The following is a 24337-nucleotide window of genomic DNA, read 5'->3' on the forward strand; positions in this document are numbered from 1 at the left end:
TTCCCTCCCAATCTCTGCCTGTCTGTCCCTACACACCTTCCTTCCCTCCCAATCTCTGCCTGTCTGTCCCTACACACCTTCCTTCCCTCCCAATCTCTGCCTGTCTGTCCCTACACACCTTCCTTCCCTCCCAATCTCTGCCTGTCTGTCCCTACACACCTTCCCTCCCTCCCAATCTCTACCTGTCTGTCCCTGCACACCTTCCTTCCCTCCCAATCTCTACCTGTCTGTCCCTACACACCTTCCTTCCCTCCCAATCTCTGCCTGTCTGCCCCTACACACCTTCCTTCCCTCCCAATCTCTGCCTGTCTGCCCCTACACACCTTCCTTCCCTCCCAATCTCTGCCTGTCTGCCCCTACACACCTTCCCTTCTTCCTTCCCTCCCAATCTCTACCTGTCTGTCCCTACACACCTTCCTTCCCTCCCAATCTCTGCCTGTCTGTCCCTACACACCTTCCTTCCCTCCCAATCTCTACCTGTCTGTCCCTACACACCTTCCCTCCCTCCCAATCTCTACCTGTCTGTCCCTACACACCTTCCCTCCCTTCCAATCTCTGCCTGTCTGTCCCTACACACCTTCCCTCCCTCCCAATCTCTGCCTGTCTGTCCCTACACACCTTCCTTCCCTCCCAATCTCTGCCTGTCTGTCCCTACACACCTTCCCTCCCTCCCAATCTCTACCTGTCTGTCCCTACACACCTTCCTTCCCTCCCAATCTCTGCCTGTCTGTCCCTACACACCTTCCCTTCTTCCTTCCCTCCCAATCTCTACCTGTCTGTCCCTACACACCTTCCTTCCCTCCCAATCTCTGCCTGTCTGTCCCTACACACTTTCCTTCCCTCCCAATCTCTACCTGTCTGTCCCTTCACACCTTCCTTCCCTCCCAATCTCTGCCTGTCTGTCCCTACACACCTTCCCTCCCTCCCAATCTCTACCTGTCTGCCCCTACACACCTTCCTTCCCTCCCAATCTCTGCCTGTCTGTCCCTACACACCTTCCTTCCCTCCCAATCTCTACCTGTCTGTCCCTACACACCTTCCTTCCCTCCCAATCTCTGCCTGTCTGCCCCTACACACCTTCCTTCCCTCCCAATCTCTGCCTGTCTGCCCCTACACACCTTCCTTCCCTCCCAATCTCTACCTGTCTGTCCCTACACACCTTCCTTCCCTCCCAATCTCTGCCTGTCTGTCCCTACACACCTTCCTTCCCTCCCAATCTCTGCCTGTCTGTCCCTACACACCTTCCCTCCCTCCCAATCTCTACCTGTCTGTCCCTGCACACCTTCCCTTCTTCCTTCCCTCCCAATCTCTACCTGTCTGTCCCTACACACCTTCCTTCCCTCCCAATCTCTGCCTGTCTGTCCCTACACACCTTCACTCCCTCCCAATCTCTACCTGTCTGCCCCTACACACCTTCCCTTCTTCCTTCCCTCCCAATCTCTACCTGTCTGTCCCTACACACCTTCCTTCCCTCCCAATCTCTACCTGTCTGTCCCTACACACCTTCCTTCCCTCCCAATCTCTGCCTGTCTGCCCCTACACACCTTCCTTCCCTCCCAATCTCTGCCTGTCTGCCCCTACACACCTTCCTTCCCTCCCAATCTCTGCCTGTCTGCCCCTACACACCTTCCCTTCTTCCTTCCCTCCCAATCTCTACCTGTCTGTCCCTACACACCTTCCCTCCCTCCCAATCTCTACCTGTCTGTCCCTACACACCTTCCCTTCTTCCTTCCCTCCCAATCTCTGCCTGTCTGTCCCTACACACCTTCCTTCCCTCCCAATCTCTGCCTGTCTGTCCCTACACACCTTCCTTCCCTCCCATTCTCTGCCTGTCTGTCCCTACACACCTTCCTTCCCTCCCAATCTCTACCTGTCTGTCCCTACACACCTTCCCTTCTTCCTTCCCTCCCAATCTCTGCCTGTCTGTCCCTACACACCTTCCTTCCCTCCCAATCTCTGCCTGTCTGTCCCTACACACCTTCCTTCCCTCCCAATCTCTGCCTGTCTGTCCCTACACACCTTCCTTCCCTCCCAATCTCTACCTGTCTGTCCCTACACACCTTCCCTCCCTCCCAATCTCTACCTGTCTGTCCCTACACACCTTCCCTCCCTCCCAATCTCTGCCTGTCTGTCCCTGCACACCTTCCCTTCTTCCTTCCCTCCCAATCTCTACCTGTCTGTCCCTACACACCTTCCTTCCCTCCCAATCTCTGCCTGTCTGTCCCTACACACCTTCACTCCCTCCCAATCTCTACCTGTCTGCCCCTACACACCTTCCCTTCTTCCTTCCCTCCCAATCTCTACCTGTCTGTCCCTACACACCTTCCTTCCCTCCCAATCTCTACCTGTCTGTCCCTACACACCTTCCTTCCCTCCCAATCTCTGCCTGTCTGCCCCTACACACCTTCCTTCCCTCCCAATCTCTGCCTGTCTGCCCCTACACACCTTCCTTCCCTCCCAATCTCTGCCTGTCTGCCCCTACACACCTTCCCTTCTTCCTTCCCTCCCAATCTCTACCTGTCTGTCCCTACACACCTTCCCTCCCTCCCAATCTCTACCTGTCTGTCCCTACACACCTTCCCTTCTTCCTTCCCTCCCAATCTCTGCCTGTCTGTCCCTACACACCTTCCCTTCTTCCTTCCCTCCCAATCTCTGCCTGTCTGTCCCTACACACCTTCCTTCCCTCCCAATCTCTGCCTGTCTGTCCCTACACACCTTCCTTCCCTCCCAATCTCTACCTGTCTGTCCCTACACACCTTCCCTTCTTCCTTCCCTCCCAATCTCTGCCTGTCTGTCCCTACACACCTTCCTTCCCTCCCAATCTCTGCCTGTCTGTCCCTACACACCTTCCTTCCCTCCCAATCTCTGCCTGTCTGTCCCTACACACCTTCCTTCCCTCCCAATCTCTACCTGTCTGTCCCTACACACCTTCCCTCCCTCCCAATCTCTACCTGTCTGTCCCTACACACCTTCCCTCCCTCCCAATCTCTGCCTGTCTGTCCCTACACACCTTCCCTCCCTCCCAATCTCTGCCTGTCTGTCCCTACACACCTTCCTTCCCTCCCAATCTCTGCCTGTCTGTCCCTACACACCTTCCCTCCCTCCCAATCTCTGCCTGTCTGTCCCTACACACCTTCCTTCCCTCCCAATCTCTGCCTGTCTGTCCCTACACACCTTCCCTTCTTCCTTCCCTCCCAATCTCTACCTGTCTGTCCCTACACACCTTCCTTCCCTCCCAATCTCTACCTGTCTGTCCCTACACACCTTCCTTCCCTCCCAATCTCTGCCTGTCTGTCCCTACACACTTTCCTTCCCTCCCAATCTCTACCTGTCTGTCCCTACACACCTTCCTTCCCTCCCAATCTCTGCCTGTCTGTCCCTACACACCTTCCCTCCCTCCCAATCTCTACCTGTCTGCCCCTACACACCTTCCTTCCCTCCCAATCTCTGCCTGTCTGTCCCTACACACCTTCCTTCCCTCCCAATCTCTACCTGTCTGTCCCTACACACCTTCCTTCCCTCCCAATCTCTGCCTGTCTGCCCCTACACACCTTCCTTCCCTCCCAATCTCTGCCTGTCTGTCCCTACACACCTTCCTTCCCTCCCAATCTCTACCTGTCTGTCCCTACACACCTTCCTTCCCTCCCAATCTCTGCCTGTCTGTCCCTACACACCTTCCTTCCCTCCCAATCTCTGCCTGTCTGTCCCTACACACCTTCCTTCCCTCCCAATCTCTGCCTGTCTGTCCCTACACACCTTCCCTCCCTCCCAATCTCTACCTGTCTGTCCCTGCACACCTTCCCTTCTTCCTTCCCTCCCAATCTCTACCTGTCTGTCCCTACACACCTTCCTTCCCTCCCAATCTCTGCCTGTCTGTCCCTACACACCTTCCCTCCCTCCCAATCTCTACCTGTCTGCCCCTACACACCTTCCCTTCTTCCTTCCCTCCCAATCTCTACCTGTCTGTCCCTACACACCTTCCTTCCCTCCCAATCTCTACCTGTCTGTCCCTACACACCTTCCTTCCCTCCCAATCTCTGCCTGTCTGCCCCTACACACCTTCCTTCCCTCCCAATCTCTGCCTGTCTGCCCCTACACACCTTCCTTCCCTCCCAATCTCTGCCTGTCTGCCCCTACACACCTTCCCTTCTTCCTTCCCTCCCAATCTCTACCTGTCTGTCCCTACACACCTTCCCTCCCTCCCAATCTCTACCTGTCTGTCCCTACACACCTTCCCTTCTTCCTTCCCTCCCAATCTCTGCCTGTCTGTCCCTACACACCTTCCCTTCTTCCTTCCCTCCCAATCTCTGCCTGTCTGTCCCTACACACTTTCCTTCCCTCCCAATCTCTACCTGTCTGTCCCTACACACCTTCCTTCCCTCCCAATCTCTGCCTGTCTGTCCCTACACACCTTCCCTCCCTCCCAATCTCTACCTGTCTGCCCCTACACACCTTCCTTCCCTCCCAATCTCTGCCTGTCTGTCCCTACACACCTTCCTTCCCTCCCAATCTCTACCTGTCTGTCCCTACACACCTTCCTTCCCTCCCAATCTCTACCTGTCTGTCCCTACACACCTTCCCTCCCTCCCAATCTCTGCCTGTCTGTCCCTACACACCTTCCCTCCCTCCCAATCTCTGCCTGTCTGTCCCTACACACCTTCCTTCCCTCCCAATCTCTGCCTGTCTGTCCCTACACACCTTCCTTCCCTCCCAATCTCTGCCTGTCTGTCCCTACACACCTTCCTTCCCTCCCAATCTCTACCTGTCTGTCCCTACACACCTTCCTTCCCTCCCAATCTCTGCCTGTCTGTCCCTACACACCTTCCCTTCTTCCTTCCCTCCCAATCTCTACCTGTCTGTCCCTACACACCTTCCTTCCCTCCCAATCTCTGCCTGTCTGTCCCTACACACCTTCCTTCCCTCCCAATCTCTACCTGTCTGTCCCTACACACCTTCCCTCCCTCCCAATCTCTACCTGTCTGTCCCTACACACCTTCCCTCCCTCCCAATCTCTGCCTGTCTGTCCCTACACACCTTCCTTCCCTCCCAATCTCTGCCTGTCTGTCCCTACACACCTTCCTTCCCTCCCAATCTCTGCCTGTCTGTCCCTACACACCTTCCTTCCCTCCCAATCTCTGCCTGTCTGCCCCTACACACCTTCCTTCCCTCCCAATCTCTGCCTGTCTGTCCCGACACACCTTCCTTCCCTCCCAATCTCTACCTGTCTGTCCCTACACACCTTCCTTCCCTCCCAATCTCTGCCTGTCTGTCCCTACACACCTTCCTTCCCTCCCAATCTCTGCCTGTCTGTCCCTACACACCTTCCCTCCCTCCCAATCTCTACCTGTCTGTCCCTGCACACATTCCCTTCTTCCTTCCCTCCCAATCTCTACCTGTCTGTCCCTACACACCTTCCTTCCCTCCCAATCTCTGCCTGTCTGTCCCTACACACCTTCCCTCCCTCCCAATCTCTACCTGTCTGTCCCTACACACCTTCCCTTCTTCCTTCCCTCCCAATCTCTGCCTGTCTGTCCCTACACACCTTCCCTTCTTCCTTCCCTCCCAATCTCTGCCTGTCTGTTCCTACACACTTTCCTTCCCTCCCAATCTCTACCTGTCTGTCCCTACACACCTTCCTTCCCTCCCAATCTCTGCCTGTCTGTCCCTACACACCTTCCCTCCCTCCCAATCTCTACCTGTCTGCCCCTACACACCTTCCTTCCCTCCCAATCTCTGCCTGTCTGTCCCTACACACCTTCCTTCCCTCCCAATCTCTACCTGTCTGTCCCTACACACCTTCCTTCCCTCCCAATCTCTACCTGTCTGTCCCTACACACCTTCCCTCCCTCCCAATCTCTGCCTGTCTGTCCCTACACACCTTCCCTCCCTCCCAATCTCTGCCTGTCTGTCCCTACACACCTTCCTTCCCTCCCAATCTCTGCCTGTCTGTCCCTACACACCTTCCTTCCCTCCCAATCTCTGCCTGTCTGTCCCTACACACCTTCCTTCCCTCCCAATCTCTACCTGTCTGTCCCTACACACCTTCCTTCCCTCCCAATCTCTGCCTGTCTGTCCCTACACACCTTCCCTTCTTCCTTCCCTCCCAATCTCTACCTGTCTGTCCCTACACACCTTCCTTCCCTCCCAATCTCTGCCTGTCTGTCCCTACACACCTTCCTTCCCTCCCAATCTCTACCTGTCTGTCCCTACACACCTTCCCTCCCTCCCAATCTCTACCTGTCTGTCCCTACACACCTTCCCTCCCTCCCAATCTCTGCCTGTCTGTCCCTACACACCTTCCTTCCCTCCCAATCTCTGCCTGTCTGTCCCTACACACCTTCCTTCCCTCCCAATCTCTACCTGTCTGTCCCTACACACCTTCCTTCCCTCCCAATCTCTGCCTGTCTGCCCCTACACACCTTCCTTCCCTCCCAATCTCTGCCTGTCTGTCCCGACACACCTTCCTTCCCTCCCAATCTCTACCTGTCTGTCCCTACACACCTTCCTTCCCTCCCAATCTCTGCCTGTCTGTCCCTACACACCTTCCTTCCCTCCCAATCTCTGCCTGTCTGTCCCTACACACCTTCCCTCCCTCCCAATCTCTACCTGTCTGTCCCTGCACACCTTCCCTTCTTCCTTCCCTCCCAATCTCTACCTGTCTGTCCCTACACACCTTCCTTCCCTCCCAATCTCTGCCTGTCTGTCCCTACACACCTTCCCTCCCTCCCAATCTCTACCTGTCTGCCCCTACACACCTTCCCTTCTTCCTTCCCTCCCAATCTCTACCTGTCTGTCCCTACACACCTTCCTTCCCTCCCAATCTCTACCTGTCTGTCCCTACACACCTTCCTTCCCTCCCAATCTCTGCCTGTCTGCCCCTACACACCTTCCTTCCCTCCCAATCTCTGCCTGTCTGCCCCTACACACCTTCCTTCCCTCCCAATCTCTGCCTGTCTGCCCCTACACACCTTCCCTTCTTCCTTCCCTCCCAATCTCTACCTGTCTGTCCCTACACACCTTCCCTCCCTCCCAATCTCTACCTGTCTGTCCCTACACACCTTCCCTTCTTCCTTCCCTCCCAATCTCTGCCTGTCTGTCCCTACACACCTTCCTTCCCTCCCAATCTCTGCCTGTCTGTCCCTACACACCTTCCTTCCCTCCCAATCTCTACCTGTCTGTCCCTACACACCTTCCCTTCTTCCTTCCCTCCCAATCTCTGCCTGTCTGTCCCTACACACCTTCCTTCCCTCCCAATCTCTGCCTGTCTGTCCCTACACACCTTCCTTCCCTCCCAATCTCTGCCTGACTGTCCCTACACACCTTCCTTCCCTCCCAATCTCTCCCTGTCTGTCCCTACACACCTTCCTTCCCTCCCAATCTCTACCTGTCTGTCCCTACACACCTTCCTTCCCTCCCAATCTCTGCCTGTCTGTCCCTACACACCTTCCCTTCTTCCTTCCCTCCCAATCTCTACCTGTCTGTCCCTACACACCTTCCTTCCCTCCCAATCTCTGCCTGTCTGTCCCTACACACCTTCCTTCCCTCCCAATCTCTACCTGTCTGTCCCTACACACCTTCCCTCCCTCCCAATCTCTACCTGTCTGTCCCTACACACCTTCCCTCCCTCCCAATCTCTGCCTGTCTGTCCCTACACACCTTCCCTCCCTCCCAATCTCTGCCTGTCTGTCCCTACACACCTTCCTTCCCTCCCAATCTCTGCCTGTCTGTCCCTACACACCTTCCCTCCCTCCCAATCTCTGCCTGTCTGTCCCTACACACCTTCCTTCCCTCCCAATCTCTGCCTGTCTGTCCCTACACACCTTCCCTTCTTCCTTCCCTCCCAATCTCTACCTGTCTGTCCCTACACACCTTCCTTCCCTCCCAATCTCTGCCTGTCTGTCCCTACACACTTTCCTTCCCTCCCAATCTCTACCTGTCTGTCCCTACACACCTTCCTTCCCTCCCAATCTCTGCCTGTCTGTCCCTACACACCTTCCCTCCCTCCCAATCTCTACCTGTCTGCCCCTACACACCTTCCTTCCCTCCCAATCTCTGCCTGTCTGTCCCTACACACCTTCCTTCCCTCCCAATCTCTACCTGTCTGTCCCTACACACCTTCCTTCCCTCCCAATCTCTGCCTGTCTGCCCCTACACACCTTCCTTCCCTCCCAATCTCTGCCTGTCTGTCCCTACACACCTTCCTTCCCTCCCAATCTCTACCTGTCTGTCCCTACACACCTTCCTTCCCTCCCAATCTCTGCCTGTCTGTCCCTACACACCTTCCTTCCCTCCCAATCTCTGCCTGTCTGTCCCTGCACACCTTCCCTTCTTCCTTCCCTCCCAATCTCTACCTGTCTGTCCCTACACACCTTCCTTCCCTCCCAATCTCTGCCTGTCTGTCCCTACACACCTTCCCTCCCTCCCAATCTCTACCTGTCTGCCCCTACACACCTTCCCTTCTTCCTTCCCTCCCAATCTCTACCTGTCTGTCCCTACACACCTTCCTTCCCTCCCAATCTCTACCTGTCTGTCCCTACACACCTTCCTTCCCTCCCAATCTCTGCCTGTCTGCCCCTACACACCTTCCTTCCCTCCCAATCTCTGCCTGTCTGCCCCTACACACCTTCCTTCCCTCCCAATCTCTGCCTGTCTGCCCCTACACACCTTCCCTTCTTCCTTCCCTCCCAATCTCTACCTGTCTGTCCCTACACACCTTCCCTCCCTCCCAATATCTACCTGTCTGTCCCTACACACCTTCCCTTCTTCCTTCCCTCCCAATCTCTGCCTGTCTGTCCCTACACACCTTCCCTTCTTCCTTCCCTCCCAATCTCTGCCTGTCTGTCCCTACACACCTTCCTTCCCTCCCAATCTCTGCCTGTCTGTCCCTACACACCTTCCTTCCCTCCCAATCTCTACCTGTCTGTCCCTACACACCTTCCTTCCCTCCCAATCTCTGCCTGTCTGTCCCTACACACCTTCCCTTCTTCCTTCCCTCCCAATCTCTACCTGTCTGTCCCTACACACCTTCCTTCCCTCCCAATCTCTGCCTGTCTGTCCCTACACACCTTCCTTCCCTCCCAATCTCTACCTGTCTGTCCCTACACACCTTCCCTCCCTCCCAATCTCTACCTGTCTGTCCCTACACACCTTCCCTCCCTCCCAATCTCTGCCTGTCTGTCCCTACACACCTTCCCTCCCTCCCAATCTCTGCCTGTCTGTCCCTACACACCTTCCTTCCCTCCCAATCTCTGCCTGTCTGTCCCTACACACCTTCCCTCCCTCCCAATCTCTACCTGTCTGTCCCTACACACCTTCCTTCCCTCCCAATCTCTGCCTGTCTGTCCCTACACACCTTCCCTTCTTCCTTCCCTCCCAATCTCTACCTGTCTGTCCCTACACACCTTCCTTCCCTCCCAATCTCTGCCTGTCTGTCCCTACACACTTTCCTTCCCTCCCAATCTCTACCTGTCTGCCCCTACACACCTTCCTTCCCTCCCAATCTCTGCCTGTCTGTCCCTACACACCTTCCTTCCCTCCCAATCTCTACCTGTCTGTCCCTACACACCTTCCTTCCCTCCCAATCTCTGCCTGTCTGTCCCTACACACCTTCCCTTCTTCCTTCCCTCCCAATCTCTGCCTGTCTGTCCCTACACACCTTCCTTCCCTCCCAATCTCTGCCTGTCTGTCCCTACACACCTTCCTTCCCTCCCAATCTCTGCCTGTCTGTCCCTACACACCTTCCTTCCCTCCCAATCTCTGCCTGTCTGTCCCTACACACCTTCCTTCCCTCCCAATCTCTACCTGTCTGTCCCTACACACCTTCCTTCCCTCCCAATCTCTGCCTGTCTGTCCCTACACACCTTCCCTTCTTCCTTCCCTCCCAATCTCTACCTGTCTGTCCCTACACACCTTCCTTCCCTCCCAATCTCTGCCTGTCTGTCCCTACACACCTTCCTTCCCTCCCAATCTCTACCTGTCTGTCCCTACACACCTTCCCTCCCTCCCAATCTCTACCTGTCTGTCCCTACACACCTTCCCTCCCTCCCAATCTCTGCCTGTCTGTCCCTACACACCTTCCCTCCCTCCCAATCTCTGCCTGTCTGTCCCTACACACCTTCCCTCCCTCCCAATCTCTACCTGTCTGTCCCTACACACCTTCCTTCCCTCCCAATCTCTGCCTGTCTGTCCCTACACACCTTCCCTTCTTCCTTCCCTCCCAATCTCTACCTGTCTGTCCCTACACACCTTCCTTCCCTCCCAATCTCTGCCTGTCTGTCTGATCCCACTGAGAGTTACCAAAAGCAACTACAGCATTTGCTCAAGAAACTTCCTGAAAAAGCACAAGATCAAATCCGCACAGACACACCCCTGGAACCCCGACCTGGGATATTCTATCTACTACCCAAGATCCATAAACCTGGAAATCCTGGGCGCCCCATCATCTCAGGCATTGGCACCCTGACAGCAGGATTGTCTGGCTATGTAGACTCCCTCCTCAGGCCCTACGCTACCAGCACTCCCAGCTACCTTCGAGACACCACTGACTTCCTGAGGAAACTTCAATCCATCGGTGATCTTCCTGATAACACCATCCTGGCTACTATGGATGTAGAAGCCCTCTACACCAACATTCCACACAAAGATGGACTACAAGCCGTCAAGAACACTATCCCCGATAATGTCACGGCTAACCTGGTGGCTGAACTTTGTGACTTTGTCCTTACCCATAACTATTTCACATTTGGGGACAATGTATACCTTCAGATCAGCGGCACTGCTATGGGTACCCGCATGGCCCCACAGTATGCCAACATTTTTATGGCTGATTTAGAACAACGCTTCCTCAGCTCTCGTCCCCTAAAGCCCCTACTCTACTTGCGCTATATTGATGACATCTTCATCATCTGGACCCATGGAAAAGAAGCCCTTGAGGAATTCCACCATGATTTCAACAATTTCCATCCCACCACCAACCTCAGCCTGGTCCAGTCCACACAAGAGATCCACTTCCTGGACACTACAGTGCTAATAAACAATGGCCACATAAACACCACCCTATACCGTAAACCTACTGACCGCTATTCCTACCTGCATGCCTCCAGCTTTCACCCTGACCACACCACACGATCCATCGTCTACAGCCAAGCTCTGCGATACAACCGCATTTGCTCCAACCCCTCAGACAGAGACAAACACCTACAAGATCTCTGTCAAGCTTTCTTACAACTACAATACCCACCTGCAGAAGTAAAGAAACAGATTGATAGAGCCAGAAGAGTTCCCAGAAGTTACCTACTACAGGACAGGCCTAACAAAGAAAATAACAGAACGCCACTAGCCGTCACCTTCAGCCCCCAACTAAAACCCCTCCAACGCATTATTAAGGATCTACAACCTATCCTAAAGGATGACCCAACACTCTCACAAGTCTTGGGAGACAGGCCAGTCCTTGCCTACAGACAGCCCCGCAACCTGAAGCAAATACTCACCAACAACCACATACCACACAACAGAACCACTAACCCAGGAACTTATCCTTGCAACAAAGCCCGTTGCCAATTGTGCCCACATATCTATTCAGGGGACACCATCACAGGGCCTAATAACATCAGCCACACTATCAGAGGCTCGTTCACCTGCACATCCACCAATGTGATCTATGCCATCATGTGCCAGCAATGCCCCTCTGCCATGTACATTGGTCAAACTGGACAGTCTCTACGTAAAAGAATAAATGGACACAAATCAGATGTCAAGAATTATAACATTCATAAACCAGTCGGAGAACACTTCAATCTCTCTGGTCACGCAATCACAGACATGAAGGTCGCTATCTTAAAACAAAAAAACTTCAAATCCAGACTCCAGCGAGAAACTGCTGAATTGGAATTCATTTGCAAATTGGATACTATTAATTTAGGCTTAAATAGAGACTGGGAGTGGCTAAGTCATTATGCAAGGTAGCCTGTTTCCTCTTGCTTTTTCCTACCCCCCCCCCCCCCCCCAGATGTTCTGGTTTAACTTGGATTTAAACCTGGAGAATGGTCAGTTTAGATGAGCTATTACCAGCAGGAGAGTGAGTTTGTGTGTGTATGGGGGTGGGGGGGATGTGAGAAAACCTTGATCTATGCAGGAAATAGCCCGACTTGATTATGTAAAGAGTTGTCACTTTGGATGGGCTAGCACCAGCAGGAGAGTGAATTTGTGTGGGGGGGTGGAGGGTGAGAAAACCTGGATTTGTGCTGGAAATGGCCCACCTGGTGATCACTTTAGATAAGCTATTACCAGCAGGACAGTGGGGTGGGAGGAGGTATTGTTTCATGATTTCTGTGTGTATATAAAGTCTGCTGCAGTTTCCACGGTAAACATCTGATGAAGTGAGCTGTAGCTCACGAAAGCTCATGCTCAAATAAATTGGTTAGTCTCTAAGGTGCCACAAGTACTCCTTTTCTTTTTGTCCCTACACACCTTCCTTCCCTCCCAATCTCTACCTGTCTGTCCCTACACACCTTCCTTCCCTCCCAATCTCTGCCTGTCTGTCCCTACACACCTTCCTTCCCTCCCAATCTCTGCCTGTCTGCCCCTACACACCTTCCCTTCTTCCTTCCCTCCCAATCTCTCTCCTGGCCTTTTCTTCCCCTCCCGCCGCGCTGCCAGCCCCGCCGCAGGCGCGGGACAGGCCGGGCCGGGGGAGGCCGCGGGGGGGGGGGGGGGGCAAAGGGCGGTGTGGGAGGCCCGAGGGGGAAGTGACGAGCTCGCAGGCGAAGGGAAACGCGCCGCGGCTGGAGGCGGAAGCTCGCAGCGGTGCAGGGGGCTGCAGGTCTGAGGACAGGGGCGCGAGTCCCCCCGTGCAGACACCGGGAATGAAGGGAGGGGAGAGGGCCAGTGAATGCGGGGCAGGGCTGGGCTAGCAGGGGCTGCGGGTCGGGAGGGAGGGGCACCAGCAGAGGGGGGGTCCCGGGGCTGGGCATGGGGGGGCTGCGGGTCGGGAGGGAGGGCACCAGCAGGGCGGGGAGGTCCCAGGCTGGGCATGGGGGGGCTGCGGGTCGGGAGGGAGGGGCACCAGCACGGCGGGGGGGTCCCGGGGCTGGGCATGGGGGGGCTGCGGGTCGGGAGGGAGGGCACCGGCAGGGCGGGGGGTTCCCGGGGCTGGGCATGGGGGGGCTGCGGGTCGGGATGGAGGGGCACCAGCAGAGGGAGGGTCCCGGGGCTGGGCATGGGGGGGCTGCGGGTCGGGATGGAGGGGCACCAGCAGAGGGGGGGTCCCGGGGCTGGGCATGGGGGGGCTGCGGGTCGGGATGGAGGGGCACCAGCAGAGGGAGGGTCCCGGGGCTGGGCATGGGGGGGCTGCGGGTCGGGATGGAGGGGCACCAGCAGGGCGGGGGGGGTCCCAGGCTGGGCATGGGGGGGCTGCGGGTCGGGAGGGAGGGGCACCAGCAGAGGGGGGGTCCCGGGGCTGGGCATGGGGGGGCTGCGGGTCGGGATGGAGGGGCACCAGCAGAGGGGGGGTCCCGGGGCTGGGCATGGGGGGGCTGCGGGTCGGGATGGAGGGGCACCAGCAGAGGGAGGGTCCCGGGGCTGGGCATGGGAGGGCTGCGGGTCGGGAGGGAGGGCACCGGCAGGGCGGGGGGGGTCCCAGGCTGGACATGGGGGGGCTGCGGGTCGGGAGGGAGGGGCACCAGCACGGCGGGGGGGTCCCAGGCTGGGCATGGGGGGGCTGCGGGTCGGGAGGGAGGGGCACCAGCAGAGGGGGGGTCCCAGGCTGGGCATGGGGGGGCTGCGGGTCGGGATGGAGGGGCACCAGCAGAGGGGGGGTCCCGGGGCTGGGCATGGGGGGGCTGCGGGTCGGGAGGGAGGGGCACCAGCAGAGGGGGGGTCCCGGGGCTGGGCATGGGGGGGCTGCGGGTCGGGATGGAGGGGCGTTCTCTCACGCTGTCCCAGCGCAGGGATGGCCGAGTGGGTGGAGTTCCGGGAGCGGATCCCCCGGGAGTGCCTGGAGGGGATGCAGTTCATCGCCGCCGGTGGGTTCGGCACCATCTACCGGGCTCAGCACCGTGACTGGCGCATCCCCATTGCCGTGAAGAAACTGAGCCGGTAAGAGGGGTGGGGTGCTCTCTCTCTCTCTCTCTCTCTAGCCTTTTTTCCTTCACTCTCTTTCTCTTTTTTCTCTTCCTTCCTGTGCTTCTTTTTACTTTTCCCCATCCCCTCTCCCCTTCATTCCCCCTTCTCTCCTGTTCCTTTCACCATGTTTCTTTGTCCATCTCTCCTTCACCCTTCTGTCCATTCCTCTCTTATTGTCCTTCCATCTCTCCATTCCCTCTTTCTATCCTTCCATACCTCCCTATTCCTCTTCCCTGCACGGAGTGGAGCCCATTATCTCTTCCTATCCTTCCATCTCTATTATCTCCCTCTCTCCACTATCTCTGTCCTTCCATACCTCCATTTCCTCCTGCCCTCTGTAGTCTCTATCCCTCCACTCTCCCATTCCCTCCTCCCATCTCTCCATTTTCCCACCTTCTGTTTCTCCTTCTTTCTTTCTTTTCACTTCCTCCCTCCTTCCTCCACTCTCAACTTTCCCCATCCTTCGTTCATCTCTCCACCCCCCCTCCCCTGCAGTGATACCTGCAGCCGTGAAGAGCTCCTGGAAGAAGCCCGGGCCATGGACAAAGCTCGCTTCATCTACATCCTGCGGCTCTTCGGCCTCTATGAGGAGGAAGAGGAGGGCTGGGACTGTGGCCCCCGGCTGGGCATCGTCATGGAGTACATGGAGAATGGCAGCCTGGCCAGTTTGCTGGAGAGAGTCCAGCCAGTCCCCTGGCCCCTGCGCTTCCGCCTCCTCCACCAGGTGGCGCTGGGCATGAATTACCTGCATGGGCTTCACCCACCATTACTGCACCTGGACCTCAAACCCAGCAATGTCCTGTTGAATTTGGAGCTGCACGTCCGGGTGAGAAAACCCCTCCCCTCCTCATCAGCCAATCCTGGGTCAGAGCCGGCAACCCCTACAAGGGAAAGGCCCTGCGTCCCATTCCCCACCCCACTGATCCAGCCACTCCCTTGCCCTAGGGCTGTGTAGCAGCTAGCGCCCCCTAGAGGAGAAAGGCCATGTGTCCCATTCCCTGCCCCCCAGCTATGCTTTTCTCTCTTCCCCACCAGTTGGCAGACTTTGGACTATCGAAGTTCAAGCGAGTGACGACCAAGCAGGGAACGGACAGATCCAGGGATGAGGATGACTATGGGGGTACCCTGGAGTACATGCCCCCCGAATCCCTCATAGACATCAACTACAAGCCAACGCCAGCCACGGACATATACAGGTAAAGGAACCCCAATGCCCCAGTGAGGCACTGGGGGTGCTGTGCTGCAGGGAACAAGGCAGGAGGTTCAGTAGGGGGTGCTCTCCCCTTTCAGTCAGTCCTGACCACAATGACCCATAGCAACATTAGGGGGCGCTGTGCTGCAGGGAGCTGTGTAGGGCGTGCTCTCCCATCCCATGATCCCAACCTGCCTCCTCTTTCGCCTCTGCAGTTATGCCATCCTCACCTGGTCCGTGTTAACCGGTCAACAGCCTTACCCAAGTGAGTCCTATTCCTGTCTTTTAACTATACCTTTCTTTTGAGCCAAGCTTGTCTTGGGATTCAGGGGCTACTCAGGGTTTCCTGGGAATAGAAACAAAACAAACACCACCTCTGAACTGAAGGGGAATCCCTTCTATCCCAGCAGCACAGGATTTACGGTTCATACAGGTGCAGTTTTCAATCTGTCCACTAGAGGTCAGTGAGCTGTGATAGCCATAAACCCTATGTTGGTATAACCCATAAACCCTGTATCAGTGGGATAAAAAGAGAGGAGAAGTGTGAAAAAGGAAGGGTAGTTGGCTAGAGACATAGCTGGATGGAAGGATAGTTTATTAGAGTGGAAGGGATGGGGGGAGAATATGGGGGTGGACAGACAGGATTGAAATTATCATTAATGTGGGGGGCACTCCCCTTGCGGGCAGTGCTGGCCCCACTACCCACAGTGTGCCACCTGGGGAATCCGTGGTATAGGGAGCAGGGCAGGAGGCTCAGTACGGGGGGGCGCTGTTCCCTCAAAGTCTGGTGTTCAATTCTGTTTTCTATCCTGAGTTCTGGGAGGGCAGGGAGGCCCAGTGGTTAAAGCAGGGGGGTGCTGGGGCAGGACTCCTGGGTTCTATCCCCAGTTCAGGGAAGGGAACGGGGCCTAGAGGGTTAGAGCAGGGGTGTTGGGAGCCAGGACTCCTGGATTCTATCCCCAGCTCTGGGAGAGGAGTGGAGCCTAGTGGAGCAAGGGGGGATGGGACCCAGGACTCCTGGGTTCTATCCACAGCTAAACTGTGCGGCCTGGGGCAAATTACTTCAGCCATCTATTGCCTCAGTTTCCCCAGCCATGAAACGGGATTTAATTGGTCTCTCTTGGCTGTAAAATCTTTGCGACAGGGACTACCTCTTACAGGCTCCTTATAAAGAGTGGGGGAAGAGGCCCAGTTATGCCCATTTGAAAATCTCTGCCCACCTCTGGGAGTTCAAATCCCAGAGGCTCTGAGGGGGTGTGGCTAGGGGATCTCAGTGGCGAGATGCTTTACGAAACATGGCTGGGAGCTCAGTGACATTTAGGCACCTGAAATCAAAGGCGATTCAGGGTAATTCCCTTAAGCTCCTGGTAAATTCCAGCTGACCTACCCCACTCCTGACCCCTGTAGTAAATAATCATTAGGGCTAAGTTTTTGTCACGGATATTTTTATTAAAAGTCAGGGACAGGTCAATAATAAACAAATATTCCCAGCAGCCCATGACCTGTCCCTGACTTTCACTAAAAATATCCCTGACAAAAGGGTAGGTGGATTCAGCACCCATGGCTGCTGGGGCTCCTGGGTCCCCCACCGATGTGGTGCATGGGAGCTTCGGTGTCCCTCTGCCGCGGGGCTGGGCTGCTGCGGGGTCCCCTCGCCCCGTGCAGCTGGTAGCTGCCGGGTCCTCAAGCTGTGGCCACCGTGGCTGCAGCTGGGCAGCTGTGTGGGGTCCCCCCGCCGCCCGTGGCGTCTGGGCAGCTGCAGGGTCCACCAGCCCCCTGCCATGGCTGGGCAGCTGCGGGGTCCCCGCACCAGGTTGGGGGCTGGGAGCTGCGAGGGCGGAGCTGGCTGGGAGCTCCAACCTGAGGGCAAAAAATGTTACGGAGGTCAATGGAAGTCTCAGATTCGGTGACACTATTGTAGCCTTAATAATCATATCTCTGACTCACCACAGGGGGGCAGTGTCTGTGACAGCTGTTATGTCTCTGACTCACCACTGGGGGACAATGTTTATGTATGACCCTTATGTTCCCCTTGTCTTCGCGGTCCAGATCTCCTCCCAAAATGCATGAGCTCCCTGCTCCGAATGCACATCCCCCGGGGCCAGAGACCTGACCTGGAGGAGCTGGAGGAGGTCACAGGAGTGGAGGGCCTGGAGGACATGAAAGAGTTAATGAAGAGATGTTGGCACAATGACAGCTGGGAAAGACCCACGTTTAAAGGTAAAGTCCATTCCCGTGCGGTCAGTGCTGATGGGGGCACTGTGCTGCAGGGGGTGGCTCGGGGCTCAGTACAGGGTACCAGGCTGCAGGGAGTGGGTCAGGGGCTCAAGAGGGGGCGCTCTCCCCTGGCAGTCTGTGCTGGCCCCAATGCCCCACCATTAGGGGGTGTCGTACTGCAGTGGAATCCCTCACCCCTCCTGTCTTTCTCCTGCAGACTGCAGCAACAAGACAGAGAAGATTTTCTCCTGCCACAATTCCCGGATCGTACCGGCTGTGCGTCAGGTCCAGGATGTGCTGGTGAGGCGCAGCCGGCTGTGGTTGAGTCCATCCTCTGCATCACCACAGCTGGCCACGAGGTTGCAGCACCATCCTAGCAGAATATGACGTCCAGGGCTTAAATAGCCCCAATTCCAAGCTAGACCCAGGGGCTGAGGATAAATCTCCCATCTCCCAACACATGATTTAATTCAGAGTAGCAGCCGTGTTAGTCTGTATTCGCAAAAAGAAAAGGAGGACTTGTGGCACCTTAGAGACTAACCAATTTATTAGAGCATAAGCTTTCATGAGCTACAGCTCACTTCCTCAGATGCATATCGTGGAAACTGCAGCAGGCTTTATATATACACAGCCTGTATATATATAAATATATATATATATATTCATATATATATAAAGGGTCATCCTTTAGGATAGGTTGTAGATCCTTAATAATGCGTTGGAGGGGTTTTAGTTGGGGGCTGAAGGTGACGGCTAGGTGATGACCCAACACTCTCACAAATCTTGGGAGACAGGCCAGTCCTTGCCTACAGACAGCCCCGCAACCTGAAGCAAATACTCACCAACAACCACATACCACACAACAGAACCACTAACCCAGGAACTTATCCTTGCAACAAAGCCCGTTGCCAACTGTGCCCACATATCTATTCAGGGGACACCATCACAGGGCCTAATAACATCAGCCACACTATCAGAGGCTCGTTCACCTGCACATCCACCAATGTGATATATGCCATCATGTGCCAGCAATGCCCCTCTGCCATGTACATTGGTCAAACTGGACAGTCTCTACGTAAAAGAATAAATGGACACAAATCAGATGTCAAGAATTATAACATTCATAAACCAGTCGGAGAACACTTCAATCTCTCTGGTCACGCGATCACAGACATGAAGGTCGCTATCTTAAAACAAAAAAACTTCAAATCCAGACTCCAGCGAGAAACTGCTGAATTGGAATTCATTTGCAAATTGGATACTATTAATTTAGGCTTAAATAGAGACTTGGAGTGGCTAAGTCATTATGCAAGGTAGCCTGTTTCCTCTTGTTTTTTCCTACCCGCCCCCCCCCCCCCCCCCAGATGTTCTGGTTTAACTTGGATTTTAACTTGAAGAGTGGTCAGTTTGGATGAGCTATTACCAGCAGGAGAGTGAGTTTGTGTGTGTATGGGGGTGGGGGGGATGTGAGAACCTGGATTTATGCAGGAAATAGCCCAGCTTGATTGTCATGCACATTGTGTAAAGAGTTGTCACTTTGGATGGGCTATCACCAGCAGGAGAGTGAATTTGTGTGGGGGGGTGGAGGGTGAGAAAACCTGGATTTGTGCTGGAAATCACTTTAGATAAGCTAAAAGAAAAGGAGTACTTGTGGCACCTTAGAGACTAACCAATTTATTTGAGCATGAGCTTTCGTGAGCTACAGCTCACTTCATCAGATGTTTACCGTGGAAACTGCAGCAGACTTTATATACACACAGAAATCATGAAACAATCATGAAACATGATTTCTGTGTGTATATAAAGTCTGCTGCAGTTTCCACGGTAAACATCTGATGAAGTGAGCTGTAGCTCACGAAAGCTCATGCTCAAATAAATTGGTTAGTCTCTAAGGTGCCACAAGTACTCCTTTTCTTTTTGCGAATACAGACTAACACGGCTGTTCCTCTGAAACCTGTCTTTAGATAAGCTATTACCAGCAGGACAGTGGGGTGGGAATAGGTATTGTTTCATATTCTCTGTGTATATATAAAGTCTGCTGCAGTTTCCACGATATGCATCTGATGAAGTGAGCTGTAGCTCACGAAAGCTTATGCTCTAATAAATTGGTTAGTCTCTAAGGTGCCACAAGTCCTCCTTTTCTTTTCACATGATTTAAGTAATTCAATCCCTGATATTCTCAGCACCTGCCACAAGGGGGTGGTGCTGCACCAGAAGAGAAATCAGACTGTCTCACTATCTCCATACACATCTGTCTGCCTGTCTAATCCTATCTATCCCTCATACACCCCATCATCCATCCATCCATCTAGATAGATAGATAGATAGATAGATGGGTGTGTATGGGGATATCTATAAATGGATGGATGAATGGATGTGCCTGGAGGTAGATGGATGGATGGATGATGGAGTGTTTGGGGGATAGATAGATTAGACAGACAGGCAGATGGGTGTATATGGGGATAGATAGATATCCCCATACGCACCCATCTATCTGTGTATCCATCTATCCCCATACACACCCATCTGTCTGTCTATCCAGTCCTGACCCCAAAATTGTCACCCCAGATGATGATGGCCAGTTCTCCCAGCTATGAGTCCAGACCATCAGTAAGCGTCCCTACACCCGCTGTGGCTGAGAGCTCCCATCTCCATGCCTCTCCTCCATCTTCCCTCGGGGTCTCAGAGAAATTCCACACACTTCGTTATGAGGATCATCCATCCACAGAAAACGGTAAGTGGGGTTTCCGTCCCCCTTCCAAACTATCTGCATCAGGCACCAGCTGGTGAAATTCTGGGTATCAAGGGAGTCTACTCTGGTGTCATGACAGGAAATCCCACCTCCAAGATAAAAGGGCAGGAATTCCCGCCTCCAACAGGTCCATAGATGGACTTCCACATCGGCTATGACTGTGTGAGAATTCCCACCTCTGATGTGACAGAGCAGGAAGTCCCAGCTCAAGAGTGGCAACCCCAGAAGTCCTGTCTCTGATGTGGCATGAGGCAACATAGGAAGTCCTGCCCAACAAGGTGGCTGTGGGGAAGATTCACCTCCAGTGTGGCAAGGCAGGAAGTGTTGCTTCCTGTGTCACAGGACAGGAAGTTCCACCCAAAATGGTGGCATTAGGGGAAATCCTGCCTCCCGAGTTACTGGGCAGGAAGTTGTGTTTCCAGTGTAACAGGATAGGCTTTGACATGCTAAATGGTGACAATGGAGAAAGTCCTGCCTCCAGAATGACATGACAGAAAATCCTGCCTCCAAGGTAGCAGGACAGGAAGTGCCAACACAAGAAGTCCTGCCTCTAGAATGTCAACACAGGAAGTCCCACCCAAAACAGGTGGCAATAGAGGAAATTCCATTCCCAGAGTGCCAATACAGGAAGTCCCGCCTCCAGAGTGGTGCGACTTCCTGAGCTGGCTGTTGCGGCTAATTTCCCTGCCTGAGGGTCTGGGTTGTTTGCAGAAGGGGAGAAGGGCGCACGGGCTCCCGTAAGCTGACCCGGGGGGGGTGTCTTTATGTCCCTCAGAAGCTGTGCCCAGGAGAAGCATGAGGGAGACGGAGCATCAGCAAGAACCTGGTACCCCTCAGCCCTGCAGTGTCAGCATGGGTCCCAGGCAGGTAAATGTCTGCCATCGCTCCCTTTCTGGGGTGGGCTTAGCAAGGAGTGCCATGTGGGGGCACCACCCCTTGCAGTCAGTGCTAGTCCTAATGCCCAGGGCTGGCTACACCTCAACACTGGGTGAGCAATCCCCAGGCAGGGCTGCTCTGTGGCTGTTATGCAGCCGGTGCACCCCACCCCAGAGGGGCTGCATCTCAGTGCCAGGTGAGGGGTTCCCATAGAACCAGCCCCTGTACCCCTCCACACAGGGGCCCCATCTCTGCACTGGGCGAGGGGTTCCCATATGAACAGCTCCCATGCCCCACCCCAGAGGGGCTGCATCTCAGTGCCAGGTGAGGGGTTCCCATAGAACCAGCCCCTGTACCCCTCCGCACAGGGGCCCCATCTCTGCACTGGGCGAGGGGTTCCCATATGAACAGCTCCCATGCCCCACCCCAGAAGGGCTGCGTCTCAGTGCCGGGCAAGGGGTCCCTGTAATTTATATCTGTAGGGATCTAGTGAGACGTAGCATGCAGGATCCATGTGATTCTCTCTTCTCTTTCAAGGGAGCAGAAGGACCCAATAATGGAGAATTTGGCTCCCCCAAGACAATCTCATCACAGTTGAGACCCCCAGGTACCATGGGGCAGATCCAGGGAGAGGGGAGGCCGGGCTGGAGGACAGGGGGCAATCCAGGAGGAGGGGGTCAGGCCTAAGATGGGATGTTACCCCCCCCCCATTGCAGTACCCTCATTTCACTGTGAAGTGGCAGCTTTTCACTACCATTAATACAGGATGAGGGACAGAGACCAATACTAAGAAACTCCCCTTTAAAAGCCCACTTGAAGGAAAAGTGTGCATGACATTTGGCATCTGGCAGTGAGAAACTTCACCCTTAAAGGGAAAGTTCCACAGTGCGGAATGGGTCCCTGTGTTTGACAACGAGAAACTCCCCTTTAAGAAAAAGGAAAAGGAAAAGTGTTCATGAGGACCAAAGTCTGGCAGTGAAGAACTCTGCTCTTAAAGGGGAAGTTTTTATGAGGAACCAACTCCGGCAGAGAGAAACTCCTCCCTTAAAGAGAAAGTGTTCACAAGGGCAGTGAACAAGTGGGTGTGCATCAGGGATGGCTAAGAGGATGCATCTTGGTGGGGATAGAGTCTGACAGTGAAAAATCCCAACCTTAAAGGGGAAGTGCTCATGAACCCTAATTTTTCTTTCCTACCAGACAATGAGCCGAGGCCCTTCTTTTCCATCCAGTCCCAACTACCTCTCCCCACCCAGGGGCCGGAGCAACCCATGTTCTCATTCCAGCAACCGGTGAGGGGGTGCCCCCACCCGGGGAAGGGGGAGAGGTTAGGGATGCAGGGCAATAGAGGGGGATGGGAATATAGGGGATTATGGGATCAGGATGGGAGCCGGGAGGTTGGGGTGGAGCTGAGGTGGTGCTGGAAGGGAATGGGGGAGGGGGATCTACAGATGGGGAGAGCAGGGGAGGGGATGTAAGAGGATGGTGTGGGGGAGGGAGCTATGGGCAGATGAAGGGGAGGAGGAGGGGTATAAGGGATGGGAACTGTGGAATGGAAAGAATGGATCATGGGGATAATGGCACAGAGGGAAAGAGCAGGGTCTTTGTTCCCGTCCCAGCTGACTAACCCATTCCCCTCCCCCATCTGTCTTTCAGTCTCAGCCACCTGCCTATGGGTTCTCAGGTGAGCCCCTGCACTCGGGACAGCGGCAATGTACTTGGCTGGCCCCCAGGGGGAACCTGCTCCCTCATAAATGAGCACTAAGGCTCTGGCGGCCCCAGATATTTGGGGTAGGGGTGGGGGTCCCTTCTATTTGTTGCCCCCAGAACAATTCTTTGGTTTTAAGCATCTGAGAGAGTGAAAGAGAGAATACATCCGTCCATCCTTCCCCATACACACACACATGGATCCATCTGATCCATCCGTCCCCATCCACACCCATCCATCTGTGCATCTATCCATCCGTCCCCATCCACACTCATCCATCCATCCCCTTACACATCCATCCGTGCATCCATCCATCTTATCTGTCCATCCATCCTTCCCCATACACGTCCATCCATCCATCTCATCTGACTATCTATCCTTATGTGCACCCTCTGTCTCTACATATCCACCCCATACGCCCCCCTCTTCTCTCTCCACACAAATGCTTTTCTTTCTTTCTTACCGTTCACTTTATTGTGTCTCCTTCTCTCCCACAGGTAGCTGCATACATATCGTTGGTCCTTGCTCAGGAATACAGATTGGCCACAACAACAGCATGAAAGTGAACAAGGTGCAAGTAGAGAAGAGGAGGAAGAAATAATGGCTTCTTCACCTCTGATCTCTAGATATGTGTGTGGAGCACCCCAGCCCTCCCTGCCCCCAGCAGAGGACCCCCTTCCCCCGGTACGCACCACTTCCCTCTGCAGGGGCACTGTGAAACTCGGCCCCACACCGTCCTCTTCCCCATTCCCAGCTCCCCACCCCCCCTTGCAGTGGGGGGCACGGGGGATTACAGCCCTGGGAGCTGGAATCTCTGGCCACGGAGGACTTTTGTAGCTGCTGCATTAAAGCAACAATGAGACTAAAACAAGCCCAGCTTTGGGATGAGTCGTCTGGTTTCTGAGAGTCGTGAGTGGAGGAAAGAAGGCAGCTGGATGATGCCAGCCCAGCAGTGACTGACATTGCCCAGCCCAGCCTGTCCTCTGGAGATCTCAGAGTGCCTGTGGGACAGATGCTCTCTGCTGTCGAAGGCCCAGGCGTGGCCGCCAAACAGAACCATCCTGGAAATGGAGAGTGAAATCTAGAGCTGGGCAAAATGATGTACCTGTGGAAAAGGCAGTTTACACCAAATTGAAATTTTCCACAGAAAAATTTTGATTTTGCCATAAATTTTTAATTTTCCATCGGGAAAATTAAAATGGAGTATTTAATCTCGGGTCTGTTCCACCCAAATCAGAATATTTCATTTTTTAAAAAATGATCTGAAACATTTCCTTTGGAATCAGCTCAAAAAAATGTTAAACTGCTTTTTCCTACCTGTGCATTGGTTTATGGGAGTTGTAGTTCGAGTCTCAATTCTCTCCTCTGGACGTGGCTCCCTGAAGGGCTACATCTCCTGTCACAGGTTTCAGAGTAGCAGCCGTCTTAGTCTGTATTTGCAAAAAGGAAAGGAGTACTTGTGGCACCTTAGAGA

General features: G+C 54.6%; 1 protein-coding gene across 2 annotated transcripts; it reads left to right on the forward strand.

Moving 5' to 3' along the window:
- Window positions 1–12736: 12736 nt before the first annotated feature.
- RIPK3 (receptor interacting serine/threonine kinase 3) lies at window positions 12737–23734 on the forward strand. 2 transcript variants are annotated; one of them, XM_073308601.2, is made up of 13 exons: window positions 12737–12820; window positions 13947–14094; window positions 14617–14947; window positions 15157–15317; window positions 15529–15578; window positions 17363–17533; window positions 17748–17830; window positions 20099–20264; window positions 21058–21149; window positions 21696–21765; window positions 22356–22447; window positions 22812–22839; window positions 23361–23734. In XM_073308601.2, exons 2-13 carry the CDS (start codon window positions 13949–13951, stop codon window positions 23462–23464), a joined length of 1494 nt encoding a protein of 497 aa, XP_073164702.1. In that variant the 5' UTR covers window positions 12737–12820; window positions 13947–13948; the 3' UTR covers window positions 23465–23734. The 2 variants fall into 2 exon arrangements, with proteins under 2 accessions (XP_073164702.1, XP_073164701.1); XM_073308600.2 differs by having other exon boundaries at window positions 12748–12820; window positions 13942–14094.
- The last annotated feature ends 603 nt before the right edge of the window (window positions 23735–24337 follow it).

This window comes from Lepidochelys kempii, chromosome 13 (assembly GCF_965140285.1).
Source record: "Lepidochelys kempii isolate rLepKem1 chromosome 13, rLepKem1.hap1, whole genome shotgun sequence".
Lineage (NCBI taxonomy): Eukaryota > Metazoa > Chordata > Testudines > Cheloniidae > Lepidochelys > Lepidochelys kempii.